A 12297-nucleotide genomic window follows, 5' to 3' on the forward strand; every position below is an offset into this window, starting at 1 on the left:
GCAACATCATTTATGGCATGCTGGGCAGCAACAGTTATGAAAATGCTGTATCACACAGCAGATCAGAGCTGGCTTTATAGCAGGTCTCATGAATTTCTTCATCCAGAAAGAATAAATTTTGTGTGGGAGCATTCTGCATAGCACCCCTGCAGAGCAATAGATTGAAACTGGATTCTAGCATTTACCTCTTGCTCAACTATAAATCAGGAATTAGAATTCATAATGGCAGTTATCCATCAATAGCAATGCAACTGCAGATGAACAGGAGTAGCTTTATGGATAAAAGGAGTTCCTTTTTTTTTTATTATTATTTAAGAAAACTTATCTTCTGCTCCTATTTCAAAAGTTTCTAGGCTCTGGATAGAAAGTAATTAGATCCATGCAGGTTATCTGCATGGATAAGGAAGATGCATTTGAAGTAACACCTCTCCAGATTGCAGAACGTTATTCTGAAACTCTAGTAGCGGGCTTGAGCTCAGGTGCAGCAGCTCACATTGCAGACCCCTCTTGGCAGAAGACCTGGAAGGGATGTCTACCACAGCCGGCAGGATTCTGCCCCTCGGTTCATCGTCGTATTTGTTGGGCAATTGAAAGCTTTACGGAACTCTTCAAAGTTGCTCATGGCACCGATAACTCTGCAAAAAGAAAAGAAAACTGATCGATGTGCGATTGTCTTCTGTTAAACACTACAGGCCTGTAAGTGTTTAAGTGTATTCACTTCAGGTTGAATTTTCAGGCTTCCCATGTCATTTTTCCACAAATAAAATCAGAAAGTTCAGGAGAAGCACTCCCATTTAAAGTTAATGTGAAGACAATCTTGCTTCATTCGGTGTTTTGAGAAGCATCTTTCTTTGCTAGAAACTCAGCCAAAACCAATTGCATTTTGTGGATACTATGTCATTTAGAACAATTTTCTAATCCGACCCTTGGCAGCAAAGGTGGATCAACGATAGCCTTGCTTGGTGGAATTCTTCTCCCAGCAGCTGCCAAACCGCTGCAGTCCAACAGGCAGGAGCGTGTCGGCACATGTTTGTGCTGGAACTGAGTTGATTTGGCTTGTGCCAGCCAGATTCTTGTAACACCCCCCTCTGCCCACCCATGTACACACGCGCACGCTGGCTCCCTGGGATTTTGCAGCCTGAAGCTGGGTAGGGGGTCAGGCAGAGCCTCTCTTACCGGCCAGCTCAGCCTTACACCAGTGAGCATCTCAACTCCTCTAATAGTTTGGAAATACATTTTCTGAGGCTTCTGCCCTAACCAGCTCCCAAGCTCTCTGGCTTCCACCACAGATGGTGTGATACTGAAAGAGCAGCACATCCCTGCCTCTCATAAGCTAGACAATGTGTCTGCATCCCAGACTGGCACCTTCAGGCATAGGGGAAGAGCTCGCTCTTTGTATGCAGACATCCTTGGCTCCTGCTTTCATGTCTGTATTATTTCATGCTGTCAGAAATTATTATTTTACCACTGCTAGATTGGGATTCTGTTGTTTGCTGATTTTGCCTATGCTTTTAAGCATTTGGAATAATACTAACCTAAAATTTGCAACGATATTAAAGTAAACAGCATCCTGAGTTAAAAGCAGAAAAGTATCTCCTGAGATATTAATTGCATGCCTTTCCACCCTCTTTGTTATGCAGTGGGAAGGCATTTTTCTCCATTGCAGACAATCAGCTTCTCAGCATAGCTCAGCATGGTAGAAAACATTCTTATTACATTGATTAGACTTTCTGTGGGTAAGAAAATTTACAGTCAGCTGGCACAAAAATGTCTAAAGGTCAGTTTCGTAGGGAGAATTAAAAAATTATGTTAGGCTTCAAATGAAATGTACACATTACTGTAAAAACATTGCAAATACATATTCAGGGACTGGAACAGCAAGAGCTGGTCATGCAGAACTGCTGCTGAAGTTGGTGGGAGTTCTGCCTGTTACGGCAGGGATTTCACTCTGAAACCGGCATTCAAAAATAGCAGACACATGCTAATACTGAAAATCTACCAATTAAAAATAAATAAAATCAGAATCTAGCTAGCAAAAGATCTTTATGTGTCCATGCACGTGAATTTTCTACCCATGCTTTGATATTGCCACACATTAACTGTGGAATCAGAGTGGGCTGTCTGGATTTCATCCCATTGAAGTACAGTAGAGACACCTTCCCCTGCATGGGTAACCCTGGGCTCCCTTGGCAGTCAATAGAAAGATGTACTTGCAGAGTCTAAGTAATCAAAATTTATTACTTACAGAAGGATTACGTATATACATGCACATATACACATATATATATACACACTTTCAAAATGCCTATTCTTTTTTGACTGTGAAGAGAACCTGGGGTGACTAGCTCAGATGCACACACCTATGCCAAGGATATGTGTTGTTCATTTCTGTCATCTTTTATAGTTACTTTTTATAATTAAAAAAGGGCTGTTTGGGCTTTTTGGATAGCAAGAGCTGTCAATGTTGAAACTAGAGGTACTGCTGTTATAATGGTCTTGGGACATAAATGAAGCAAAGTTGGGGGAAATAGGTAGTATAATTTGTTAACCCAGTTGATATGATTTGCAAGAACAGACAAGCACTACAGTTTCTCTTCAGGTCTGAAACAGAAGCCTGTTCTGAGTATCTCACATAAAAATTAAGAAAATGTTTTGTCTGTATTTTCCAGACCCCAAATTCATCTAATCTTCTCTGGAATTTTGTTTCTTGGCCCGATTCCTTCATGAGTTTTAGTCATGAATGCTCTATCCCTAGGCTTCCCTGTATATTTTGTGATTTGCACCATCTCATGGGAATGTAGCTATGTAATGATTCAGAATATATAAATATATGTATAGGTAAATAAATCTGAGGACTTTAAAAAGCAAGAGGTGGTTATTTTACAAAATCTTAACAAGGGTAGGAATTATAAAAAGATATCGCTCTGTAGGCTGAAGATCAGCCTGATACTCCTGTCCTCATTGTCATGATGTATTTTCAATTGTTAAAAGGCATGCAGATTTGCATACTGCACTAGTTTTATTCTAGCTAGCTGGTGTAACAGGTATTGCAAAGGTACAGCACTGCAGGTTTCAATGCAGAGTATAGAAGTCTACCAAGACAAAGCATACACATCTGCAATGCTAGCTTATACTAAATTTGTGTCATCATGTTTCCAGTTCCATTGTTTCTTAACCCATTCTGGTTATAAGTAGTCCAAGGTGTGTTATGCATGCCGTGTTTATATCTTCAGCTTTGGTGCGGCTGTGTCGAGGGAATATGTCAGAGTACCTATGAAGCAACCTCACAACTCCCCTGTGAAGCCAGTGTTGCTATTTTTACTTTACCAAGAAAGAACAGAGGCGAAGGGGGTTCATGTCACCTAAATTTAGCTGTGGAAAAGGTGGGAACCTAGCTCCCTCTTTAGTCAACAGGAAGCGGTAGGAATCTCCAGAAGGCAACTAATCCCGTGTATTGGAGACACCTCCATTATGAATGGAGTTAACTTGTGGAGTTAACATCCTTCTCCCAAATACAGAGGAAATGTAGCACTTGACTGAGGACAAACACACAATTCTTAGTTGACTAAATACAACATGAATCCCAACAGAAGAAACTTGCTTTTAGTCACACAAACTCTGTGGAGAAGCAGAGAAATAAACCCTGGCTTCCTAATTCTTATGAAGTCTTTAAACCTTCCTCCTTTTCCAGCCTTTCCTTCTTGAGGTTCAGGGGTGTCTATGGTTAGGAGAGCCTGTGGGAGGCCTTTTGGGCAAGGACACAGACATGTTGTTATGACTGGACTACCACAGCTCCTTCAAGCAAAGTGTCTCTTGAAGGGCAACTAAGAGTTCAATCTTGAACTGAACTTACAGGGCATGTTTTGCTTTGCATTACCAATATAATTCAAGGTAATCACTTTAAAGATTTTAATGAACTCAGGCAGATTAAATCAAGGACCCCTCTAATACTCATTGTTTTCTAAAGCAGAATTGCATGGAAAAAAAGTGATAGATTAGACATTTTAGATACTCAGGCCATGATTATAGAACATCACAGGGATCAGAGTGTGTTCTGGCTCAACTGCTTTTGAAGGTAGATGCAAGCCCCTCATTTTTGCAGAAGAGCATTTGTAATAGTGAAAGATAAGCTAATAAAACCAGTTCAATTTCAATCTAAGCCAAGAGCACAGTCCAATTTTGTGTTTGCTTTTAAAACCCTCTTAACATGCTAAAATTCTGCACTTGTGTGCTGCAGTGATTGATTCTATATGTATACTGAGTAAATACACTATTTGCACTACCTGAACTGAGGAGGGCTGTGAGCTCCAATATATATTTGCTCTCTCGCAGATTCTGGTCTAAAGGAGTTGCATCTTACCTAATAAAAGATAAAAAGCAGAAATAGGCACGTTATCTGGGATGACTTTGGAAGTAAAGTAGAATGTAACGTCACTGTTGTTAAGATACCTATTACTTACAGAATGCACAAAATGGAAAGACACCACAAACTCCTGTTTTGTTTCACCTTTGCTAACTTGCAGATTTCTGTTGATATATTCTCTTGTTTTTGAAATCCCTTAATGGATCCAGTCTCCACCCACTGTTATTCTCCACCCACTCATTCCCATCATCTAACCATAGCCACTTTACTAGTTCTTTTTTTGAGGTTCTCTATAACTGTAGCTTGTTTTTCAGCTTGTGCTGCAGCATCTCACGCCTTCATAATTACCAAGCATACTTCTTGGTCTCAAAGCTATGTAATGTGTATAAAAGGTACATGTAATAATGCTTATCATCCCTGGAATTGCAACTATATTACCTGACACATTTGTTCCGTGTTGGAATGTCAGTTCCTTTTGAAATTACACATTTTTCAAGTTTCCAGCAGTGGTCCCCAATTCACTGGTCCTAATACAATACTTGACCCAATTGTAACTCACCACAAAACAGGGTAGAGAGAACATTTGCACAGCTAAATAATCCCTCTTATGCTGTATCCATTGCATGAAAAATCTCATTTAAGCAGCCTCTACCTTACCTAAACTCCTGTGTTGAATGTTTCCTGTTGACAAAATCCTTTAATCCAGACTGCCCATAGGATATGTGAACTTCAGTGCAATTTTGTCTGGCTGAAGACAACCCTGGCAGTTTGAATGAGTCTGTTGAGTGTCTTAAGCTCTGGGGAAACAAGCCGAGCTCAAGGGTACCTGGCATACGCTGCTTTCACTGTGCATGTGCCTCCCCTCAGAGGGTCCACTGGACGTACAATTCCTGCAGCGGTCTTGTAAGACTCACATATCTTCCCTATGGCTCCAAAGTTTTCCTGGACAAAACCTGACACAGTGTGAAACTCAACTCAGCATAAACGACCAAAGTGGAGTTTTTTCACAGGTCAATATTGTCAAACTTAAGTGGCCATAGACCCATATGCTGTTACACTGACTCTCAGCAGAGAAATTATTTTCAGCCAGGGTTTGTTGTATTAGTTGCATTGGGTTCTTCAGTTTTAGATGATTCATTCCTTCAACTGGCAGGCAAAGTTTTACAGCCCAACTTTTACTCCTCATATAGGGAGTTTGTCCCAACTCTCGTAACCAAATAAATAATTTCTGATTCTCTCCCTTGTTCTACGTGTTTTTATAAAAAACTCACATCCCCTATCAAAGTTTTACTGCAGCAAACAAAGATGGGAAAAAATAAACTAAGATTTTCTTCATTGCTGCTTAGTTTCCTTGAACAGCATGCTCAGTAATGAACGGTGATGATACATTTGCAACAGGAGTCTGTGGTGGAAGCAGTCAGAAACTGCTGCATACAGCAAGCACCAGAAAACTGGGAAGCTAAAATGGAAAGAGGTTAAGGAGCCCATACATGCAATCTCCGTTGCAGTGGAGGTAAGCAGCAAGAGGAAAGCAAGCTGCCATGACAACACTGTGAAAAACCAAGAATAATTTCAGCAGTTCTGGAACCATGGTTAGATAGATGAGGACAAAGAAAGAGAAAAGAAATAATAGTCCTGGGAGAAGAAGTCTCTGCTTATACCCTTAAAAGTCTGGGTTTGGCTGGTGTAGACAGTTGAAACAAAGAAGTCTCATCTCTGAGAGACGTGCAGGTTAATAGATGGGGACTTGAAACACATTTGTACTACTCACATGGGCATAACTCAGAAAGAAAAGCTGGTTGTGTGTGAACTCAAGGCCTGGCAGTAAAGGCTCTTCTTCTCCTCCTCTCTTTTCTGTAATCCATCTCCTGTATGCCTGATAAGAAAGAGATACCAAGTGCCTTTCAGGGAGATGGAGCCTAACCACGCCTTTTTTATTTTCTTTTTTTAAATAATACTATGTTTCAGATATTTTTCATCTACTTACCCTGAAAGCCTCTCGCAAACCTCCGTTATCTGCAATGTTTTCTGCCAAAGTCCTTTTGCCTTTCACCTGGCAGAATGAAAGAACATAAGTCATTTGACCCGATTCTGAACTTCCTTCTTGATTAACTTCAAGAAACAGGGGAAAAAATAAAACAAGGCAAGAATGACCTCAGCCAATTTAAACCATCATATCTCTGATTAAGAAAACTGGATTTCAATGTGAAAATTGTCAATAAACAATTCTGTGCAATGAGTTATCCTGGCTCTGGTCCTAGATCTCTGTAGGACAAAATGTAGCAGATAAAATGCACTCAAGAATCCAGTCCCTGATCTTTGATCTGAGCATCAATAATTTTCCCCTGAAGACTGTTTTTCTCTGGTTACATGTGAGATCCAGTAGCCCCTTTCTTAAACTTTTATCTAAAACCTTATATTTGTTTCTCTACATAACTCTTTATATACTAGTGGGATGCTAAAATAACTTTTCAGTCATAACATAAAACAGCGTAATTAAAAATAACTGTCAGAGACAGAAATTGATAATATATTCAGTGCTCTAAAAATATCTGCAAAGGAGATTCATGTTGTTTTTCCCCAGTATTGATTCCAAGAGCAATAGCAACAAGAATATATTGTGAGAAGCAGTGCTATCCAAACTTTCTGAAAAAGCCAGTCTCCTGGTATTACCAAATGCAATATCATTATGAGGAAACCCTCATTTTTGCAAGTGCAGCATCATCTCTGATCACCCAGCCTACTAGGGTCTTAGTGTTACCAAACTGTATTTGTAAGTAAGCAGTTTTACTCTCTACTGTGCCTTGAATGAGCAAGGTAATTGAGCACAGTTTTGAGCAGAGCTCTGAAGGTCAATGCTGTCCTGCAAATCCTCCAATGACAGGCTCTCCCATGCTCAGGGATGAGTATAGGGGGCTTGGCGTCAGGACTCACCTTAGTTTCAGGATGGTAAAAGAGGGGAAAATGGGGGAGAAGAGGTAAAAGGACCTAGGGGATACCCAGGTACGTGTGCACAGACCCACCACTCGGTGCAAATGAGCACCAAGTATCTTGCTTGATGCCTTGGGTCCAATGTTACACCCAAGGGTGTAACAAAGGAGAAATGGGAGCAGTAGAGGACAGTGCACCCCTTTCCTGCCAGCCCTCCCTCCCCTCAGGAGGCTGGAGATGGAGGTGGGAGAGAGGTTTTTAGGAGAAAAGATGCTGGGACACCAAGGAACATGCACACACATTAGCTGCCTTTTTTTCTAGTCTATCTACTCACACATTTTTCTTGCAGTGGGCTTGTGAAGTAGACTGATTTAGAGCATAAGATGAGAGTAACCTAGCAGTGGCACTTGGGCCATAGGTCATTTTAATAAGTGGCAGAAGTCTTTCTGCTGATCTCAGGCAGCTCTGGGTCAGGTATCTGAGACTACTCTGTGCAGACAGTTCGTGACAGGGCTCAGGGACCATGATAAGCCCTTTATTTGATCAGATGACTTTATGTGATTATTGCACTCTGAAGCTATTTCTAGATCCACTTTTTCTTTCATTACGCTTCTTTTCTGGAGATATTTTTATTGTAAACTGAATGAGAAAGAAGAAGAGTAAATAGTAAAAAAAGTACACGGGTAAAAAACCTGCAGAATGTATAAATATTGATGTAAATGACAGGCAAAAAAAAGCTATTTGCATGCATAGCCCTTCATACAGAAGCTATAAAATATGGCAGAAAATATCAAGATTCTTCTACCATCTAAGAAGTGCTTTAGGTTATCCCATGGAAATAGGAGAAAAAAGCCTTACAGATGACAAGGCTGTGGGTAACAGGACCTCTCTAGTAAACCCATCCATGGACTTCAAAAGCAATAGCTACACTGGAGGGAAATTCAGATCTACCCCATCTCAAGAGACACCACAGAAGGTAAAGGGCATGGCCAAGCCAATGGCAGGAGCTCAGGGGAAGGGCTCAGTCACATCCTTGGGAAAGGTTTTAATGACCTTCTTTAAGTGGCATTTTTGTATTGACAGTTTTTGTCCTACAGATATTCAGGAATGAGCCTGATAATTTTTATTTGTAAATTAGCTTGTATGAAGTACTTCAAGTCTGAGTTGTTGAACTTCAGTCTGGACTACAATATGGCCTTGTTATCTCTGAAACTAATACAAAGAGCCAAGGGAAAGTGTTAAAATTATTGCTAAGCATTCAATGTGACTTCTCTATTCTTAAAAGAAAAAGACGTAATTGTATTTCTGATTCTAAAATGGAAGTAAAGGTGGTAGAATTGAGTAGGGAGTGGGGTATGTGTTTTATCCTGAAAAGTAAGATTAAAATCATGTCTGAGTCAACATTACTGGAATTTTAGCTATTGATTTTGCAAGGTCTGGGATTTATCCTATTTATCCTTCATTTTGGGCACTTAGATAATGTGCACATTTTCAGGGAAGCCCATAACTCTGATAGGCAATGAAAGAGAAACCATTCCCTTGCACTTTCTTTCTCAGTTCTTTTCTATGAGCTACTGCTATCATACTCCCTTCATTTGAGATACAAATTGGGTCTGCGTGCACACGTGGAAGAAATAGCAAGAGTTGAATGTGAAATAAAGCAGGGTTTATGCATCCATTTTATAGCTGTAATAAATAATAGGCAGAATTGCTAAAGGAATCTATAAAACATGCTATTATATTCTTCTTTTTAAAAAGAGTGGCTGCTCAGTTTTCATTATGGAACTCATCTTCAGAAGACATTTAACATGCTCACAGTAATTAGACAGGCCCTGCTGAGTGGCTTCATCCTCTTCCTCTGATTCCAATACGATGTGATGAGGAGAAGTGGTTTAACCCTGTCACCAGGGTGTGGGTAGTGGTATTTGACTGGACTAATCAAATCTGACAGACAATTTTTATCACAATTATTCACTTCAAAAAATGATTGGTTGTGAGAAATGAAGTTGGTAGCCTAATATCCCAATATGTTAGGATTTATGAAAAGATAACTAAAAAAAAAACCCCAAAACTCCTAAGGCACCACTGTTTTCCATCACGGGTGTTTTACATACATGTAAACCAGCTCTCTTCCAGTAGTAATTGCTGTATTGATTAATCATGCATTTTGTTTTCTCTTTAAATTTTTCTTCAGAGTCAGTTGTCCACCAAGGGTCTAAATTTCCATTTTTGTCATATTTCCGACCTTGAAAAAGAAAGAAAGAAAACAAATGTTTTTGTAGGAGAAAACACCGTACTTTTCCAGTTTTGGAATCTATCACCTGCACAGAAATGAGAGGTGAATGTACTCATACAAGTGTGTGTACAAAATGGCTATGATCAGCGAGCAAAATCTTGATCCCACTCATATCAGTGGTGAAAAACTGGCATTCTATTTATTGTCATAATTTCCATTTTCAGAAAAAAATAGTAATGACTAATGAGTACTATAGTACATTTTATAATTACGTAATTTAAGAGGCATATGAGCTTTCTTGTAAGTATAATTGTGAGTATTTTTCATCCTCAGCCCACATGTCTTTGATTCTGCAAACCTGATGATAACTAATGCATTATTAATTAATTATATGCTTGACCAGAAAAAAAGTCCATTTCATGGAAACTCCTGAAGTTTCCATTTTTTGCCTTGGAGCAAAACCAGAATATTTGAACCCTATGCATGGAAGCAAGAATACATAAATCCCATTCCCCAGGCTGATGGTTACAGCAATGGCTTGTGGAAGATTCAGCCTCAGGTCCCTGCTCCATCTCATTTGTAGGAGAGTATCTAATCTGCATCACATCTTCAGCCAGTCAGAGAGGAACCTAAGATTTCCCTAAGCAGACCACTATCTCTTGCCCAGGCTCTTACCTTCCAAATATAGAAATAAATATATCTCTAGGGAACTTGTCATCTTGAACAAGACAACACACAGGGAAAAAATAAAGAAATAAAAAGATGAAAGAAAACATCTTCAGTACTTGGTATCATATCTACTGGCTGCTCCCTACCTCTCTTTCCTACAGTCATAATGAAGAATCAAATCACAGAGCAAGGTTGCATCCTCATGGGCAGATAAACCTGCTCTCAAAAAAAGTCCTAACATGTCTTGTGTCTACCTTTCTGCAACAAAAGACTATATAAGACTTGACTGCCAGACTTTTAGGAACATAGGGTCAGCACTGAAGACTAAGTCCAGGCCCTCCACATCACACTGCAGGATGGAAAAATCAGCCAGTACTCAAGTGCTGTAATATTCTCTGTAGCAGGGTCTCTTTAGCAGTGTCTCTTAATCATGCTATGCTCAAATGAAGGTCAGTTCCAGAAACCAAGTTTATCAAATCAAACTATCTACTCAAACACATGGATGTACTTGCTACACCATAACCTGTATGATATGGAAGTGGTAGGGCAGATAGGAGTTTATGAAGAAACATTTCGCCATTCAGGAGTGTTTGCTCACGCAAAATGTTGTGGAGCAGTGCCAACAGGGTACAAGGTTTTCCTTTTGTTTTTTAAAGGGCGTTCAAAGTAACAGAACATAAACAACCTAACTTTAGTTAGGCACTGAGCTAGAAGCCTGCTTTTCCTTAAACTCCCTATATTTTCAGTGGAAAGAAGTTTCTCTAGACAGTGAGTCAGTGCAGGATGTCAGTCAGTCAGTCAGAATTACTCTCTGGAGGAGGAGGTTTGTGTTTCTCTCTCTCTCTCCCTCTCTGTCTCAGGAGCCCGATTTTAAGAAGCACTTTATTGAGATAGCCAAAGTTAGATGGTGGTAATGCCCCACTCCACCCAGTTTTTCAGGACAGTTAGTCTGACATTTTCAGACCATTTCTTCTTTCTCGCTCCTTTTTAAAAAAAGTATTTTGCAACACGTTTTCTGTTGCACTTTTGTTCCAGCGTTGTATTTTAATATTTGTACATAATTGCCTTTTGAAAAAAGTCAAAACTGAAATGAAAAGTTTTCTTGGAAGTAATTTTTATCACTCAGAAGCTTGCCTTTGCCTTTCCCACTCCCCCCAACCAGGATTTTCTAAGTCTGTTGTTGATTTAGTTTCCATTCAAAATAAACATAAAGTGTCAAACTTGTGATATTCCTTACCAAACAAAATCTGGTTCAAACAAGCAAGATTGTATGTAAATAAATAAAAAAATACAACTTCATAATTTTTTTCATACAATTCAGCATTGTTAAAAACCAAAACAATAAAAAAGCTAAAGCGTATACAAACCAGCTTTCTAATCTGTCAACTGTTAAAAAAAAAAACGTTATCAACATATGGACAAATACTCACCATTGCTATCAAATCCATGAGTAAACTCGTGGCCAACAATTACTCCTATGGCACCGTAGCTTAATGACCTGTAACACATAGAAGCAGTTTCCTCAGAAAGTGTCCACACTCATGAGCATCAAAGGACAGAAGAATAAAACAGATTTCTACCTCAGGAAAGATCATTATTTATTTAAACTGGCAGTAGGGTAGGGAATGGGACTAAAAATCATACCTGCACAATTTTGACTTAAAGTTGTTGAAAGTTAGAATGTTAAACTCTTACTTGTTTAGAAACAACCTTTAATATAAAACTTTAAAAAGCATTGTGATGGTTTAGTCTTCTAACCAAATCTCTTATTAGCATCATATGAGCTCCAAAATGTCTCCTTCAGCTGGCTGCATTTTGTATATTCTAACTGAGAACAGGACAAAGTTAGAGGTGAAATTATTCTCGTAGCGTCGTCACGAAAAAAGAATAGATAAGGGCTGAAATGGGCTTCCCTCATGCCAGCTCCAATCATTCTTCACTGGCATGCAACAAACAGACTTGCAAATGACTGACTCTAGTTTGTAAAGCGTTAAACAGATCTCCCTTCCATTTTAAAAAGAGAGGTCACACAGTTTCCTTGCACCTGTACAGAAATAGGACATGATCTACAGTCAGATCTAATCCACCAGAGAACCAG

The 12297-nt window shown here is 39.4% G+C and overlaps 1 protein-coding gene across 1 annotated transcript in view; it reads right to left on the reverse strand.

Annotated features, from left to right (window-relative positions):
* Positions 1-532: 532 nt before the first annotated feature.
* LOC104082867 (metalloendopeptidase homolog PEX-like) overlaps positions 533-12297 on the reverse strand; it is a 35863-nt gene continuing 24098 nt past the window's right edge. The window contains exons 5-10 of the mRNA XM_009586132.1: positions 11630-11697; positions 9409-9539; positions 6351-6416; positions 6135-6239; positions 4284-4360; positions 533-635 (exon numbers count right to left, since the gene is read on the reverse strand). Coding sequence (XP_009584427.1) covers positions 533-635; positions 4284-4360; positions 6135-6239; positions 6351-6416; positions 9409-9539; positions 11630-11697 — 550 coding nt within the window. The remainder of the gene's footprint in view (positions 636-4283; positions 4361-6134; positions 6240-6350; positions 6417-9408; positions 9540-11629; positions 11698-12297) is intronic.

Source organism: Fulmarus glacialis, unplaced genomic scaffold, assembly GCF_000690835.1.
Source record: "Fulmarus glacialis isolate BGI_N327 unplaced genomic scaffold, ASM69083v1 scaffold30159, whole genome shotgun sequence".
Lineage (NCBI taxonomy): Eukaryota > Metazoa > Chordata > Aves > Procellariiformes > Procellariidae > Fulmarus > Fulmarus glacialis.